The sequence below is a fragment of the Corvus moneduloides genome, chromosome 27, assembly GCF_009650955.1.
Source record: "Corvus moneduloides isolate bCorMon1 chromosome 27, bCorMon1.pri, whole genome shotgun sequence".
Lineage (NCBI taxonomy): Eukaryota > Metazoa > Chordata > Aves > Passeriformes > Corvidae > Corvus > Corvus moneduloides.
Window position 1 is genome coordinate 5,134,140 of NC_045502.1, and position 17,872 is coordinate 5,152,011.

At 51.4% G+C, this 17,872-nt stretch overlaps 1 protein-coding gene across 1 annotated transcript; it reads left to right on the plus strand.

Moving 5' to 3' along the window:
• The first annotated feature begins 11,311 nt into the window (after nt 1-11,311).
• Nucleotides 11,312-12,530, plus strand: LOC116435710 (olfactory receptor 14J1-like). The gene has a single exon (XM_032092246.1). The coding sequence runs from the start codon at nt 11,312-11,314 to the stop codon at nt 12,242-12,244; it is 933 nt and encodes a 310-aa protein (XP_031948137.1). The 3' UTR covers nt 12,245-12,530.
• The last annotated feature ends 5,342 nt before the right edge of the window (nt 12,531-17,872 follow it).

Consider the following 17,872-nt stretch of genomic DNA (forward strand, 5'->3'; position numbering starts at 1 on the left):
AAGCTGCGGCTGCCCCCGCATCCCTGCAAGTGTCCCAGGCCGGCTCGGCCATTGGCGCTTCCTGCCCAGGAGGGCTGGGCTGGGCTGGGCTGGGCTGGGGCTGCTGAGGGCGGGATGGGCTCTGCCTGAGCCAGCTGAAGGCTGCGCATGATGAGGCCGGGGGGACCCCGTTCCTCAGTGGGTTCTGGGCTATCCCACATTCCTGAAGGGATTTCAGGGTATGTCCCGTTCCTGAGGCAGTTTTGAGGTCCCCCAATGCTTCGGGAGGGGTTCTGAGAGGGGGGCTCTGGTTCTTGGAAGGGGGACCTATTGGCAGGGAGCCGGGGAGCCCATTTTGGGAAGGATGCTGCTGTTTCTGGCAATGTTGAGAGGTTCTGAATGGGTTGTGGGGCCTGGCTCTCATTTTGGGACTTGAGGTGAGCCCATGGGCACAGCAAGGCCGGAGGAGAGGTTCCAAGCTCCCATTTGGGATGGAGGGATTGAGCGGGTGCCTCCAATGAACTCAATCCCAGCCCCTATGTGTCGATGGCAGCCCCAAATGGCTCGATCCGTCAGCCCCAAGGCCCGGCTGTGGGGAGTCAGGAAGCACAGAAGGGGAATTGGTGTCCAGGAGGGGTGGGATGGGATGGGATGGGATGGGATGGGATGGGATGGGATGGGATGGGATGGGATGGGGGTGGCATCGTGGGGGTTGGGTGAAGTTTGGGAGGGATGGGGTGGTTTGGCCCCTTGCAGTGGGGCACTCCAGGGAGGAAAACCAGGAGCCACTTTTGGGGAGGCTCCTGCAGCTTTTTAACGATTTTGGGGCCTCTAAGTGGCTTCTGGGAGGTTGCAGTGAATTTGGGGAAGGTGCCGTAAACCCCCCCACAATTGGGGCTGAGGTGAAGTCCCCACATTTTGGGAGGGTGAGAGGACCCCAGCTGGGAGGGGATCCTGTTGCTTTGCACCCCTTCATTGGGGTGAGAATCGGCTTGTGAGGGAGGGGAAGGAAGGAAGGAAGGAAAGGAAGGAAAGGAAGGAAAGGAAGGAAAGGAAGGAAGGCGTGAGAGGTTTGTACTGACACACATGTATTGGCAGCCACTGAAGAATTCACTGCAGCCGCCCCAGCAAAGGGGGAACCTTTGGTGCCCGGCCAGGCCGTGCCATGCCCAGCTCTGGCAGCATCCCCCTGGCTCTGGACCCACCTGCACCCTGGGCATGGAGCGTGTCTTTGGAGAAGGTGCCACAATCAAAGTCCATCATCTTCAGCTGCCGCTGGCCAGCTCCAGGAAGAGGTTGTCATCCTTGAGCTCGTCCTTGGTGGCTCCAGCAGCAGCAGCCCCACCTGCTACAGCTTCTCCAGGGGCTCCTTCTCCTTCCTTGGGGCCACACCAGGCTCTCAGGGTTCTGCCCAGGGCCCCAGCCATCAGTGAACCAGACAAGCAAATCCAGGGGCGATGGTGGCCACCAGTGCTTGCCAGAGCAGGCCTCCAGCTCAGCTGCAGCCCAAGAGCTGCGTGTTCCCTTCTGATGCTCCCTGCTCAGAGCTACAGACAGGACAAAAGAGTCTGCTTTGCTTTGCCACTGATTGCCAAGAGATGGGTGGGGCTGTCACCTGCCAGGCCCCTGGATCACACTGTGCCCGTGGGGCTCTGCCATCCTCTAGGGCACATGAACACCCTGCAGCCAAGGCTCACTGAAGAGCTCTTCCAAGGACGGCCTGGCCAAGGGCTGCATGGACAAGCACCTCTTCAGAACATCCTGGCACTCTGGGCACAGAAAGCAGAAGCCACCAGGCAGCTGCAGAAGGATCCCGCCCGCTTTGCCCCCCGTTCCCGTGCCCAGGCCATGCTGGCTGTGCCCAGAGCTGTGCCTGAACTTGCCCACGCATTCTGTGCTTTGGAGGGCAGCAGGAGAGCAGGACATGTGCCACCTGCTCAGAGCTGCCAGAGCGGGATGCTCCTGAGCCCGCTGCTCTCTTCTTTTTCTTTTTCTGTTATATTCTTGTTGGCTTCATGTTGTCTCATCTTTCTTTCTTCTTTTCTTTTTTCTTCTCGTTTTTCATTTTCGTGTTGATTTCTGTCTTTTAATTTTCTTTCTTTTTTTTTAATTGTTATTATCTTTTTGCTTTTTTATTCCTTTTTTTCTTCATTTTTTAATGGTGTGGGTTTTTTGTTTCTTAGTTTTTATTGTTTCTTGGTTTTTTGTTCTTTCTTTCATTTTTTCCCATTTTTCTTCTTGGTTTCATGTTATTGAATCTTTCTTTTTTTAATCTTTTTTTTTCTTCAATTCTTTCATTTTCTTGTGGATTTCTTTTAGCTTTCTTTCTTCATTCTTTTATCTTTTTTCTTTATTTTCCTTTTTTTTTCATTGCTTTCTGTCTTCTTTCTTTCTTTTTTCTTTAATTTTTTCTTGTGTCTTTCTTTTTTGTTTTTTCTCTCTTTTTTGATTCTTTCTTTCCTTTTTTTCTTTTTTCTTTTATTTTCTTTTTGGTTTCATGCTATTTACTCTTGCTTTCGTTGTTTGTTTCTTTGTTTCTTTCTTCTTTTCTCTTTCCTTTTTTCTGTCTTTTTATTTTCTGTGTCTTCATTTTTTATGGTTTTTCTCTTTTTTTCCGTTTTTGTTTCTTGTTGCTTTCTTCCATTCTTCTTTTTATTTTTCTCTTTTTGCTTTCTTCCTTTTTTTTCTTTTCTGTTGCTTTCTGTCTTTCTTCTTTCTTTCCTTTTTGCTTGCTTTCTTTTTTGTTTTCTTTCGTCTCCTTTCTTTCTCTTCTTTGTTGTCTTTCTTCCTTGTTTCTTTCTTTCCTTCTTCTTTTTTTTGGTCTTTTTTTACATTTATTTCCTTGTTGGTTTCATGCTATTTAATCTTTCTTTCTTCTTTGTTTCTTCTTTTCTTTTTCCTGCCTTTTTTTCATTTTCTTGTTGATTTCTATCTTTTGATTTTCTTCCTTTCTTTCTTATTTTCTTCCTTTCTTTCATTTTTATTATCTTTTTGCTTGCTTTCTTTCTTCATTTTTTAATGATTTTTCTTTAATTTTTTTAAAATTTTTTTTCTTGTTGCTTTCTTCTTTCTTTTTTTCATTTTTCTTGTTGGTTTCATGTCATTGGGTATTTTTCTTTCTTTCTTCTCTTCTTTGTCTTCACTTTTTTCATTTTCTTGTTGCTTTCTGTCTTTTCAATTCCTTTTCCTTCCTTCCTTCCTTCCTTCCTTCCTTCCTTCCTTCCTTCCTTCCTTCCTTCCTTCCTTCCTTTCCTGCTTTCTTGCTTTCATTTTTATATCTTTTTCCTTTCTGTTTCTTGTTCCTTGCTTTTTCTTTCTTCTTTTCTTTTTCCTTCTCTCTTTTCATTTTCTTTGTTGATTTCTGTCTTTTGATGTTTCCTTTCTTTCTTTCATTCTTTCATTTTTGTTTCATTTTTTTATACTTTGCTTTCTTTCTTTTCCTGTTTCTTGTTGCTTGCTTTCTTCTTTTATTCTACTTTTCTTCCTTTTTTTCTCTTTTTCTTGTTTCTTTCTGTCTTGTTTTTTCTTTCATTCATGTTTATATCTTCTTGCTTTCTTTTTTTCTTTCTTTCTTCATTTTTTATATTTTTTCCTTTGTTTCTTGTTGCTTTTTTTCTTTTTTTTTTTAATTTTTCTTCTTGGTTTCAAGTTATTAAGTTGCTTTTTCATCTTTTTTTTCCACTTTTTTCATTTTCATGTTGATTTCTTTTAGCTTTCTTTCTTTCTTCATTCATTTTTTTCCTTTTTCTGTTTGTTTTTTTTTGTTGTTGTTGTTGCTTTCTGTCTTCTTTCTTTTTTTTTGCTTTTTCCTTTCAGTTTTTAATTTATTTTTTCTTGTGTCTGTATTTCTGGTTTCTTTTTTTTGTTTCTTTCTTCTTTCATTCTTTTTTTTTGTTTTGTGTTCTTGTTGCTTTCTTCTTTCTTTCTTTTGTTTGGTTTTTTTTTTCATTTTTCTTGTACATTTCATGTTACTGAGCCTTTTCTTATCTTTTTTCTCCTCTCCTTTTTCATTTTCTTGTTGATTTCTGTCTTTTCATTTCCTTCCTTTCTTACTTTCCTGCTTTGTTGCTTTCATTTTTATCTCTTTTTGCTTTCTTTTCCTGTTTCTGTTTCTTGTTGCTTGTTGCTTTGTTTCTTCTTTTCTCTTCTTTTTTATTTTGTTATTTTCTGTCTTTGATTTTCTTTCTTGCTTTTATTCTTTCTTTTTTTCAGATTTTGCTTTTTCTTTTTCTGTTTCTTCTTTCTTTCTTTGTTTCTTCTCTTTTATTCTGCTTTTTTCTTTTCTTATTGCTTTCTGTCTTCTTTCTTTCACTTTCTTTCTTCTTATTAAATGCTTTTCTTTCTTTTTTTCATTTTCTGCTGCTTCCTTCTTTCATATTTTTTCATTTTTCTTCTTGGTTTCACATTATTGAGTCTTTTTTCCATCTTTTTTATTTCTTTGGTTTGTTCATTTTCTTGTTGATTTCTTTCTGTTTTCTTTCTTTCTTTCTTCATTTTTAAATCTTTTTTCTTTCTTTTCCTTTTTTGTTTTTTTGTTGCTTTCTCTCTTTCTTCTTTCTTTCTTCTTTTTTTGCTTTCTTCCTTTATTTTACTTTTTTTCCTTGTGCCATTCTTTCTGTTCTTTTTTTCTTTCTTCCCTGTTTCTCTCTTTCTTTCGTTTTTCCTTTTTCTTGCTGGTTCATGTTACTGAGGCTTTCTTCTTAGTTTCTTTAATTTTTTCCCCCTTTTTTGTTTTTTTTTTCTGCTTTCTTCTTTGTTTCTTTTTTTGCTCTCTTCTTCATTTATTTTTTTCCCATCTTTCTTTTACGGTCTTTGTTTTTTTCTTTTCCTGATATATTCTTGTTGGTTTCATGTTATTTAGTCTTTGTGTCTTTCTTTCTTCTTTTCTTTTTTCTTCTCTTTTTTCTTTTTCTTGTTGATTTCTGTCTTTTGATTTTCTTCCTCTCTTTCATTTTTATTATCTTTTTGCTTGCTTGCTTTCCTTCTTCATTCTTTATGTTTTTTTCTTTTGATTGTTTTTTTTTTCTTGTTGCTTTCTTCTTTCCTCCTTTTTCTCCATTTTTCTTCTTGGTTTCACATGATCGAGTCTTTCTTTCTTTCTCACTTTCTTTCATTTGCCTTTTTCTTTTTCACTTCAAGCTCTTGAATCCTTTTTTCTTTCTTTCTTCATTTTTAAATCTTATTTCTCCCTTTTTTTCTATTTTTTGTTGCTTTCTTTCTTCTTTCTTTTTCTTTTATTTTTTCTTGTGTCTTTTTTTCTTTCTTTTTATGTCTTTCTTCCTTCTTTTTTTTCTTTTTCTTTTATTTTCTTGTTGATTTCATGCTATTTAGTCTTGCTTTCGTTCTTTTTCTTTTTTTTTTCATTGCTTTCATTTTCTTGCTGATATCTGTCTTTTGATTTTTTTCCTTTCTTCTTTCTTTCTTTCATTTTTATTATCTTTTTGATTGCTTTCTTCATTTTTAAATTTTTCTTTTTTTTCTTTTGTATTGTTGTTTGTTGCTTTCTTTCTTTTTTTTCTTTCATCTGTTCTACTTTTCTTCCTCCTTTCCTTGTTGCTTTCTTTCTTTCTTCCTTCCTTCCTTCCTTCCTTCCTTCCTTCATTCCTTCATTCCTTCCTTCTTTCCTTCCCTCCCTTCCTTACAGGCCGCTTCCCTCCCTTCCTTACAGGCCGCTTCTCACCCCATTAAAGGGTTCCAAAGAAGCCAGATGCCCTCCTAATTGGGGTCCTCTCACCCTCCCAAAATGTGGGGACTTCACCTCAGACCCCCAAATTGCGGGGGGTTTACAGCACCTTCCCCAAATTCACTGCAACCTCCCAGAAGCCACTTAGAGGCCCCAAAATTGTTAAAAAGCTGCAGGAGCCTCCCCAAAAGTGGCTCCTGGTTTTCCTCCCTGGAGTGCCCCACTGCAAAGGGCCAAACCACCCCATCCCTCCCAAACTTCACCCAACCCCCATGATGCCACCCCATCCATCCCATCCATCCCATCCCATCCATCCCATCCCATCCCATCCCATCCCACCCCTCCTGGACACCAATTCCCCTTCTGTGCTTCCTGACTCCCCACAGCCGGGCCTTGGGGCTGACGGATCGAGCCATTTGGGGCTGCCATCGACACATTGGGGCTGGGATTGGGTTCATTGGAGGCACCCGCTCAATCCCTCCATCCCAAATGGGAGCTTGGAACCTCTCCTCCGGCCTTGCTGTGCCCATGGGCTCACCTCAAGTCCCAAAATGAGAGCCAGGCCCCACAACCCATTCAGAACCTCTCAACATTGCCAGAAACAGCAGCATCCTTCCCAAAATGGGCTCCCTGCATCCCTGCCAATAGGTCCCCCTTCCAAGAACCAGAGCCCCCCTCTCAGAACCCCTCCCGAAGCATTGGGGCACCCCAAAACTGCCTCAGGAACGGGACATACCCTGACATCCCTTCAGGAATGTGGGATAGCCCAGAACCCACTGAGGAACGGGGTCCCCCCGGCCTCATCATGCGCAGCCTTCAGCTGGCTCAGCCAGAGCCCATCCCGCCCTCAGCAGCCCCAGCCCAGCCCAGCCCAGCCCTCGTGGGCAGGAAGCGCCAATGGCCGATCCGGCCTGGGACACTTGCAGGGATGCGGGGGCAGCCGCAGCTTCTGGGGCCAGCCTGTGCCAGGCCCTGAGCGCCCTGCCAGGGAACCATTGCTGCCCCACATCCCATCTCAGCCTGCCCTCGGGCAGCGGGAAGCCGTTCCCTGGGGCCCGGCCCCGCAGGCCCTTGGCAAGAGTCTCTCTCAGCCAGCAATTGCTGCTCCTCCCTGCTGCGGGGCCCAAGCTGCAAGTTGATTTTCTGCCGCTGGCCCCGGCCCAGCCCCGAGCCAGGGCCAGCACCTTGCCCTGCAGCTCTGCGGGCGCTGCCTTTGTGCGGCCGCAGCGCAGCGGCCGCAGCTCGGAGCTGCCCTTTGTGTCCCCGCCGGCAGCTGGCAGAGCTGGCGGGGCCGGGCCAGGGCCGAGCCAGCCCCGGCCTTCCCGGCTCTGGGACACAGCGGCGGCAGCCCCAGCCTTCCAGCCCTGCACACGCTCCCACACAAGCCTCCAGAGCCGCGGCCACGCAACGCAACTGACCGGCCGCTGACCCCCCAGCCTGGCCTGATGGCCATTCCTCTGCCCACACCTCGGCCAAGCTCCCCTTGGCCACCTCCTGAGCCACAATGCCACAGACAAGTGGCACATACAGGTACAGAGCTCTGCCCAGAGCTGGCAGGGAACGTTCATTCAACATAAAAACCACCAAGAAAAAGAGAACTGCCCCCAGCAGAGCTGTTCCCTCCTGCAGTAGTGACACCTGCACACCCACAGCACCTGAGACTGCAAGCAATGAGCATTCCCTGGGCACATGTGCAGCCCAAGCAGCTCGAGGACAGCCTTGCAGCAGGACTGCTCTCAGCTGAGCCAAAAAGGCCCCTCTGGCAGCTCTATGATTCGCCCCAAACCGGGCCAAGAGACACTTCCCAGACAAAGTCCAAGAAGCGGGTGTTTGCTTTATTCAGCACGCTGGGTGTGCGGGGATCGCTCCTCCAAACACCCACCCCGGGCACATGGCAGATTACAAGATGTGGTTCCATTTCAGGCATGTTCATTGTTTTCCCTAGAAAAGGTGTGGTTGTGCAAACCATTTCTCAGCACTCGTTATTATCAGTAGCACATGCGGAGCGCAGGCCCAGGGCTCCCTGGTGGTCGCGCTCAGGAAGGCTCGGTGGGCATTTGATGAAGGCTGAACGTCTTCCTCGCTCTGCACTCTTCACCTTTCTCCTCTCGGCATGTGCAGTCTCTTGGCAGCTGTTTCAGCAGTTTCTTCCCTGCTTTCAGCAGCTTTGTTCCTCATTTCTGCAAGCTTTGTTCCTTATCTCCTGCCAAGTTGTTCAGCTCGCTTCTACATTGGTTACCGTGTATTTTGTTCTTGCCCAAGTACAATGATTTTAATCCTTTCACTTGGGCTTTGCACACACTGGAGGAGGGCGTCTGTTTTCAATGAGGAAACTCAGGAGTTTCAGATCACTTCAAAAAAACCCCAAGAACCCCCCCTTTGGCTGAGTGCAGCCAGTTCTCCAAGCAAAGCAGGTCCCAGGTGAGTGAGGAGAGACAGGATGGGGCTGGGAATGTGGAGCAGGGTTCTCCACACTGGGTCAGACCTCAAGGCACAGCTTCTGTGACCAGGCCAGACCTCCTGAGGAGAGACCCTGCATCAGTGTCAGTCACAGAATGCTGCAATCACCTCTTCTCTAAAGAGAACAGCAATAAAACACACCCCTTAAAATAGGAATGAGTATTTCTTAGAAGCTCTTTGAAATATTTCTCCGTAACTGGAGAAGGAAACCTTCCTAGTGAACTGCACCAGGCCAGAGGGAAATCAAGGCAGAGCCAGGGTTTGTCAGCACTTGCTTGATCCTAATGAGCCCCGTGGGGCATTTGGGGCTGAGCCCTTGAAGCTCAGGGCCTGAGAGGAGATTGCACAAGCCTTTCCAGGAGTCAAAGGCAGAGGAAACACCCAAAGTGCCTCGAGGCATTGATGGGTCCCTCTGAGGTCCATCCCAAAGACAGGCTCCTCATGGACTCCTTGGAGGAGAGAATTGGAGGCCAGGATTGCCCAAAAACCTCTCAGTGCCCAAAAACCTCACACTGAGGTGTGGGAAGGAAAATCCAAAGTACCTTAAAACTCTTGAGTATTTCATAGCATTAATGAGCCCCACTGAGTGTCAATGCAAAGCTCTCAAGGGACTCATTAAAGTAATTGGAGATAATTGGAGGCCATGATTGCACAAACCTCTCAGAGAGTCAGTGTCAAAAAGAAGCACTTAAATTAACCCTGAGTACCCTGAAGCATTAATGATCCCCACTGAGTGTTGTTACTGACAAAGAATCTCCAGGGACTCATTAGAGCAGATAATTGGGGGCCAGGATTGCACAAAGCTCTCAGAGACTCCCAGGCAAAAGCCAAAGCCAAAGTCCTTTGAAAGCCCTGCAGTCCCTGGGAGCATTCGGGAGCCCCCCAGGGCCATTCCTGACCAAGGCTCCCCAGGGACTCCTTCCAGCAGATCCCTGAGGCCACTGGGATGTGGGGGGATGCTGAGGGCAGGACAAGGGGCTGACAGTGCCCAGCCTTGCTGGGGCTGTGCCAGGAGGCCCCAGGGCCTCAGGACAAGGTGTCTCCTCCCAGCCCTTGGTGGCACAGACGCTGCTGTGCCCCAGGGCACCAAGACTTGGCTTCTCTTTGTCCCCCCTGTCATCCTGCCTCCAGTTCTCTGCTCTGACTGCAGCCTGGGGACACTTTCTCAGTCGTGTCCCTCACTGGGACCCATGAAAACTTCCAGAAACTTTGAAGTTCAATTCTGACTGGAATTCTTGAGAGGATTCTGCCAGTCCCTGTCAGGGACTGATGTTCAGGGCCTCAGCACCAAGGCCCGAGAGGGTCATTCCAGTCCTTGTGCTGTGTGTGTGCTGCTGAGCTGGGCCGGGCTCCTGGCACAGAGGCAGCTCCTGGCAAGCGGCAGCGCTGCAGAGAGACAGCTCTGGCCAGGAGCAGCTCCTGGGCACAGCCCAGCAGGGCTGGGGCACTGCCTGCAGCCAGCCCGGGCACAGCACAGAGGCACACAGGGCTTAAACTCAGCCGGGGCTGGGAAGGGGCTGGGAAGTGACTGCGGGAGAATCACTCCCAGCCCCTGGCACAGGAAGCCTCTGGCTGCAGGACACGGCAGCTGCAGCTCCTGGAGGGATCTCCTGAAGCTGCAACATCCCCCTGCCTACGGATTCTGTGAGTACAACTCAGAGCATCTCGAGTGCAGGGGAGGTGAAATGCTCATGAGGCTCTGACGGGCTGAGGGTTTCTGATCACTCCCAGAATATTTCCAATGCAAGGATTTTGATAGAAATGAGGAAATTTCCTGAGACTTCGTTTTCAGTTTCCTGCCATTGGAGAATGGTGGGGAGGAAGGATAAATATTAAAGGTGATATGAATTTTGTCAGGTCCCTGGGACATCCAAACTGTTTCTTTTAGTGATCAGCAGGTGCACAGGAGATCCCTCCTGTGCTTTCAGCCACTCCTGTGCCCATGGACAGCACCAGCATCACCTTGGCTGGACCCATCAGGCTCAGTCTGAGCTGTCCTTTCTCCAAGCTGCAAACAGAACCTGCCCCAGCCAGTGCCCTGCACACAGGCAGGTTTCTGTAGGGCCAAGGAGAGTGCACAGAGATTTGGGGTCTGTGAGTGCTGGCAGGGAGAGATCAGGCACAGGGAAACAGCTCCAGGAGGAAAATCCCCAGGAAGCAGAGATGAGATCAGGGAAGGAGAGAAAACAAAGCCAGCAATGTGTCAGGGAGAGTTTAGAGATCCCCACAGGATCCCCTCCAGTGCAGCCCCTCCCTCTGAAGAAGCCCCCTCCCTCCTGTGCCCCCCAGCCAAGCCTCTGCCCTCAGGGCCGGGGCTCCAAGCCGTGAAGCCCCTCCTGGGCAGGCAGAGCTGCAGCAGAGCCGTGGGGCAGCTCTGCAGCCCCGGGCCCAGTTCCCTCTGCAGAGCACAGGGCTGGGAGCAGCTGCCCGGCCCTGGGGGCTCTGGGAGGGGGCACAGCTGGCTCAGGGTGACGCTGGCCCCAGTGCCCGGCTGTGGGCAGGGCTGTCAGTGCAGCCAGGGCAGCAGCTCAATCTCCCTTGTTCCAGTGCCAGCTCTGGGACTCTTGGCTCTCTCCCCAAGGTTTCCTTCCAAGCTGGGAGTTTCCTCCAGGATGCAAATCTGTCCTGGAGCATCTTTGTGTTATCTGAAAGGCTCAGATAGAAGAGAAAAGCAGAGATGCTACAAGTGTGAAAATGCTGTCGGGTTGGTGAAATGAGCCAGGTGTGTCCTCGGCTACGAATGTGGTGCTGAGACCTTGAGAGAGGGACGGACATTTGGGGGTCTGTGGTGGATCCATCTGCTCCCAGCAGCACCTGGTGATCTTTAAGGGAAACATGGGAGGCTGAACATTCTGCATTTGAGAAAAGTGAAACAGAGAAACTCTGAACAGGTCAGAATGACAGAGAACCTCCTCTGAGTGTCCACTCATCATCTTGCCTTGCAAAAGTTGCTCTGTTCTCCCTGAGGGCAGCAGAAATGCTGAGGGCTTCTGATATCCAAGAATACCAGGAGAGATATGGGGGGAGCTTAAAAACAAAAAAACCTCAGAACTCTTAAACACAAAAGGGTGTCTGTGTGTGTTCCAGGGGAGGGTGTACAGGAAATGGCTTTGATTGTGGTTACAGACATCTCCTCTAACTCTTCACTGTCTTTTTCTCCATGGCAGAACCCAATGCCCGGACACAGCAATGTCCAACAGCAGCTCCATCAGCCCCTTCCTCCTGCTGGCATTGGCAGACACGCGGCAGCTGCAGCTCCTGCACTTCTGCCTCTTCCTGGGCATCTCCCTGGCTGCCCTCCTGGGCAACGGCCTCATCATCAGCGCCGGAGCCTGCGGCCAGCACCTGCACAGCCCCATGTTCTTCTTCCTGCTCAGCCTGGCCCTCACCGACCTGGGCTCCATCTGCACCACTGTCCCCAAGGCCATGCACAATTCCCTCTGGGGCACCAGGCACATCTCCTACTCAGCATGTGCTGCTCAGGTGTTTCTGTTTGTCTTCTTCATGGGAGTAGAGGTTTCCCTCCTCACCATCATGTGCTACGACCGCTACGTGTCCATCTGCAAAGCCCTGCACTACGGGACCCTCCTGGGCAGCAGAGCTTGTGCCCACATGGCAGCAGCTGCCTGGGCCAGTGCCTTTCTCTACGCTCTCATGCACACGGCCAATACATTTTCCCTGCCCCTGGGCCAGGGCAATGCCCTGGGCCAGTTCTTCTGTGAAATCCCACACATCTTCAAGCTCTCCTGCTCCAAATCCCGCCTCAGGGAACTTGGGCTCATCGCTGTCAGTGCCTGTTTGCTCTTTGGCTGTTTTGTGTTCATTGTTTTCTCCTATGTGCAGATCTTCAGGGCCGTGCTGAGGATCCCCTCTGAGCAGGGCTGGCACAAAGCCTTTTCCACGTGCCTCCCTCACCTGGCCGTGCTCTCTCTGTTCCTCAGCTCTGCTATGTTTGCCCACCTGAAGCCCCCCTCCATCTCCTCCCCATCCCTGGATGTGGCCCTGTCAGTTCTGTACTCGGTGGTGCCTCCAGCCCTGAACCCCCTCATCTACAGCCTGAGGAACCAGGAGCTCAGGGATGCCCTGAGGAAAATGATGACTGGATTTTTTCAGCAGCAATGAAGTGCCGGTTTTGCTCTCCACAGCTGCAGTGTAACTCAGTGCAGGCCCAGCCTGTCTGCTCAAGTTTTTCAGAGTGGTTGTGTGTGTGCAGGGTTTCCTTTGTCATTTTGTGATAATGTTGTGCTCAGTTAAACTTTATTTATCCCATCACCATCCCATTACTGGGATCATTCATCCTATTTAGAATTCACTGCTTACACCTTGAATTTTACCCAGAGACAATGGAAATGAGGAATCACCTCCTCTGTGCACTGTAGCAAAATAAAGGATCCTGCAGCAACTTGTTTGTCAAAAATGCTTCCTTTGAAACCTCATCTGAATCTGGCAGGGCAGTGCCTGTGTGCAGAGGGGGAGAGAAGCTGAGTCCCAGCACAGCAGCAGGGCCAGGGAGCAGCAGCACTCGGTGCTTTCAGAGCTGCTCTGTTTATCCTTCCACGCTGTCCTTCTGTCCTTGTGGGAGTCCTCAGCTCTGGCTGCTGTGCTGCTGTCCTGCTCTGTGGCACTCCTGTGAGCACAGGAGGGGTTGACAGTTTTGTGTTATTTAAAAGTAGACAGCAGTGGCTGGAATTGCTGGGCTGATCAGTGAAGTTTTTCAGAATTTTATGGCCCTGGCATGTGAGTCACAGGTGGATCACAGCGAGTCCTGGAGCTGCCAACCTGAACATGAATAACAGAATGGACAAAGCTGCAGCTTAAACGTGACTTAAAAATAAATCCCCAGAGTGGCCAGCCCAGAGATCGTGGTCTGTGAACTGGAACAACCACATTACAACGGGGACTGCAGACCCACCAAAACCCCACCCAAACCCAGCTCAGAGGGGCCATGGTGGCCCCGTGGCAACCACTGGGCACCAAAGCAGTGAAGCCGTGGAGAGCGAGAGGCTCAGTGGCTGACATTTCTGTGGGACGGGGCTGTCGTGTGAGGGGTGGGGGCTTTAGATCACAGAGGAATCATTGCCCAGGGAGTTTTTGTTCAGGTCTGTAGTGCATTGATGCTGCCTGGACTCCAGGCACCCACCAAAGCTGCTCTCTCACTCCTGTCCACAGCTGGACAGGAGAGAGAAAATATAACAAAGGGTTCATGGGTTGAGATAAGGACCAGGAGAGATCCCTCATCCAACACCGTCCTGGGCAAAACAGGCTCAACTTACAGATATCAAGTGAATTTATTAATAACAAAATCAGAGCAGGATAATGAGAAGTGAAAGAAGAGCTTTCAAAACACCTTCCCCCACCCCTCCATCCTTCCCACCGATGGCACAGGAGACAGGGAATGGGGATTGTGGTCAGTTCATCTCCTGTGGCTTCTCCCGCTGCTCAGGGAGAGGAGTTGTTCCCCTGTGAGACCGTGGGGTCCCTTCCCACGGGAGACAGTTCTCCGTGAGCGTCTCTGACGTGGGTCCAATCTGACGAGCAGCAGTCCCCCCAAAACTGCTGCGGCGTGGGTCACTCTTCCATGGGGTCAGTTCTTCAAGGCCAGGCTGCTCCAGCCTGGGAGCAGGGCCCCTCTGCACCGGCTCTGCCCCTGGATCCCAGCCTCCTGCAGGCATCCACCCGCTCCGGCACGGGCACCTCCCCCAGGGGCTGCGGGTGGATCTCTGCATCCCCCGGGGATCCCCATGGGCTGCGGGTGGATCTCTGCATCCCCCATGGATCCCCAGGGCTGCGGGTGGATCTCTGCATCCCCCATGGATCCCCAGGGCTGCGGGTGGATCTCTGCATCCCCTGTGGATCCCCAGGGGCTGCAGGGGCACAGCTGCTCCACCATGGTCTCACCACGGCCTGCAGAGGAATCTCGGCTCTGGCTCCTGGAGCACCTCCTGCCCCTCCTCCACTGCCCTTTGTGTCTCCCTGTTGTTTCCCTCACACGTTCTCCCCTCCTCCTCTTCTCTGACTACAAAAACACTGTGTCCCACTTTGTTTTCATTTCCTTCTGAAATCTGCTATCACAGAGGCGTTACCAGCCTCTCTCAGTGGCCCAGCCTTGGCCAGTGCCATGTCCATCTTCAGAGCCATTGGGGATCGGCTCTGCCGGACATGGTGGAAGCTTCCAGCAGCTTCTCACAGAAGCCACCTCTGTGGCCCCCCCGCTACCAAAACCCAGGCCGTGCCAAACCAACACACACAGGAAGGAAAGCACGGAGCCCCAGCGCTCCAGGGCAGGTGAGAAGCAGCTCTGGCCATGCCAAGGTCAGCCGGAGCTGCCAGGCGGCCCCAGGAGCCCAAGGCAGCCAGAGCTGTTCCATGTTCCCTTGGTTCCGTGGGCCCTGCAGGGTCACAAAGGCCCCTTGGGTCTTTGGGCCCAGCAGTGCCACAGTGGCCCCTTGGTTCCATGGAACGCCACAGGGTCACAATGGTCCCCTTGGTGCCACCAGCCCTGCAGGGTCACAACGGCCCCTGGGTTCCACGAGGCCACGCAGGGTCACAGTGGTCTCCAGAGGAAGGGCAGCACCGAGCCCCAGGGTTTCAGGGGCAGATGAGACACAGCCACCAGAGGCCAAGGCCAGCCAGATCTGTCTGTCCTGCCAGGTTTGTCTGGGAGCAGCCCTTGGATATTGGGAATTCGGGAGGTGGAACCCCAGTTTTGGCCATGGGCACCTTGTCGAGTAACGCAGTTCTGTGCTCGCTGCACGAGCTCTGGCGTGCCCTCGGTCAGAGAGAGTCCAGCTGTGTTACTTCTGTGCGTCGCAGAAGCGACTTCAGCATCAGGAAAAGTGCTGCTGCCTGAGCTCGCTGGCTTCTTTGCAGAGGAGACACGGCAGGAGCTGACGATATCGGCTCACGTTAGTTCGGAGATAAAGGAGGAGAGAGAGGGTTCTGGTCTGGCTTCCAACAGGTTTATTGTCAGAAGTTTAGCAACCAGAACATGGCAATGATCTTAATCCGGGATCCCGCCAAGAGGCTTTTCCCTCAGTTTTAGAGGGGGTTTGAAAACCGCAGGGAAAGGGAAAAACAGCCAATGAGTTACAAGCCAGGGGGAGGATACAATTCAACAAGAACTACTGGGAGATACAACAAAGAACCAGTGAACAACCGAGTAAGAGGGAATTCTCCTGAACAGGGAAAGGCAGTTTGGAGCCGGGCGCAGCCCCGGGGGGATGTAGCTTAAGCTTCTGAGCCGCCCATCGATCCACTCTGCGAGTCTGTGTCCCGGGGAAATTCGATCCACGGAGGGTCTGGGGCTGATCGGCATCTCGCTGCCCCAGCCCAGCAGTGGGCTGGCTCATAGCAACAGCTGAGAAGGATGGGTTTTTCCACATGAAAGAAAAGCACAAAGTCCAGGTGTTTTGGGAGAAGATGAGAGGTGGCCACCATGGGCGAGGGCAGCCAGATCTGTCTCTCATGGCAGCTTTTGTCTGGGAGCAATCCTGGGATAGACAGAATTTGGGAGGTAGAATCTCAGTTTTGGCCATGGGCGCCTGGAGGAGAAGGACGGTTCTTTTCCTTAGGAAGGAAAGCACAGAGCCCCAGGAGCCCCAGGACTCCTGAGCCAGCCCCTGCTGCCCCGGGAGGGAATTTGGGGAGGGGGCAGAGGGGGTGCGCAGCCCCTGCCGGGGGATGACCCCGGCCCAGCGCCCTTCGTTCAGCACCGAGCTGGGCTTGGGGCCGCAGGAGGAAGAGGCCGATGGGAAGCAGATCCTGCAGGGGGGACAGGGCTTGGGCTCAGGGCAAGGTCCTGCCCTGCACACCTGGCTCAGGTGTGAGCCTGCCCCGGGAAGGGAGCGGGACATTCCCATCCCCACGGATCAGGGCTGGGAGCAGCGCTGGGAGCACGGACATGGAAATACTGGGAGCAACTGGGACTGCACTGTGGGCTACTGGGAGCTACTGGGAGCAACTGGGAATGATGGGTGCATGCTGGAAGCAGCTGGGATATACTGGGAATGAATGAGATCATGCTGGGGGCAACTGGAACCATGCTGGGGCAACTGGGGTGACTGGGAATGAGCATGCTGGGGGAAACTGGGAGCAACTGGGAGTGACTGTGTCTGTGCTGGGGGCCACTGAGGTCATACTTGCAGTGACTGGGACTGTACTAGGGGCAACTGGAACCATGCTGGAGGTAACTAGGATCGCACTGAGGGTGATTTGGATCATACTGGGAGTGACAAGGAGCATGCTGGGGGCAATTTGGACCACGTTGGGGACAACTGGGATATACCGGGAGCAACTGGGACATCACTGAGGGTGACTGGGAGTGGCTGTGGGCAACTGGAATCATGCTGGAAGCAACTGGGAAGAAGGGGCAGTGACCAGGAGCATGCTGGGGGCAACTGGGATATGCTGAGAGAGACTGGGAGTCACTGGGATCATGCTGGGAGTGACTGGAAGTGTGGCAATGGCCTGGGCTGGCTGACGTGGGGCCTCAGGGTGCGCAGGGAGCACTGTGACACTGCGGGGCCCCTGGAACTGTTATAAACGACCCAGATCCGATATGGAAATGAGTTCTTAAAATTTCCTGAGAACTCAATAAAAATGGCAAAGCAAAAGGGGGCAGCACTGGGAGCGTGGCTGGGTGCCAGAGGCTCGCCCACAGAATGCCCATCCTGCCTTTTATACCCTTGTGATTGCAAACAGCTCTCCATTCCGAGGTCCACTGGAGACTCTTCCTGGAATCCCCCAGAGTCTTTCCATCTCTGGCTTAGGCGCGCTATATCCCAGCTGGGAACCCAAGACTGCTCCCAGTCAGGCACCTGAGGTGATTTTTCTCTTTTGATGAGAAGGAGGATGAGGCAGAGGAGGAGAAGGAGGAGGAGGAGGACCAGGAGGACAGTGAGGAGGATGAAGAGGATGAGGAGGACAAGGAAGAAGAGGAGAAGGAGGAGAAGGAGGACGACGACAAGGACGACTAGCACGAGGGTGAGGATGAGGAGAGTGAGGACGGGGAGGAGGGGGAGGATGGGAAGGAGAAGGAGGAGGAGGACGAGGAGGCGGAGGAGGAAGAGGAGGAAGAGGACGAGGAGGAGGACGAGGACGAGTAGGACGAGTAGGACGAGGGTGAGGATGAGGAAAGGGAGGAGGGGGAGGAGAAGGAGGAGGGGGAAGACCAGGAGGAGGAGGAGGACAAGGAGGAGGAGGACGAGGAAGAGGAGGACGAGGAAGAGGAGGACGAAGACGAGGACGAGGAGGACGAGGACAAGGAGGATGAGGAAGATGAGGAGGACGAGGAGGAGGACGAGGAGGTGGACAAGGAGGTGGACAAGGAGGACGATGAGGACGACGAGGACAAGCAGGACGAGGGTGAGGATGAGGAAAGGGAGGAGGAGGAGAAGGGGTAGGAGGGGGAAGAGGGAGAGGACGAGCAGGAAGAGGAGGAGGACGAGTACGAGGACAAGAACAAGGAGAAGGAGGAGGAAGAGGAGGAGGAAGAGGAGGACGAAGATGACAACGAGGAGGAGGATGAGGATGAGGAGGAGGAGGAGGAGGAGGAGGAGGAGGATGAGGACAAGTAGGACGAGGGGAAGGACGAGGAAAGGGAGGAGGAGAAGAGGGAGGAGGAGGAAGAGGGGGAGGATGAAGATGACAACGAGGATGAGGATGAGGAGGAGGAGGAGGACGAGGACAAGGCAGAGGAGGAGGAGGAGAAGGAGGAGGACGAAGAGGAGGAGGAGGACGAGGAGCACGAGG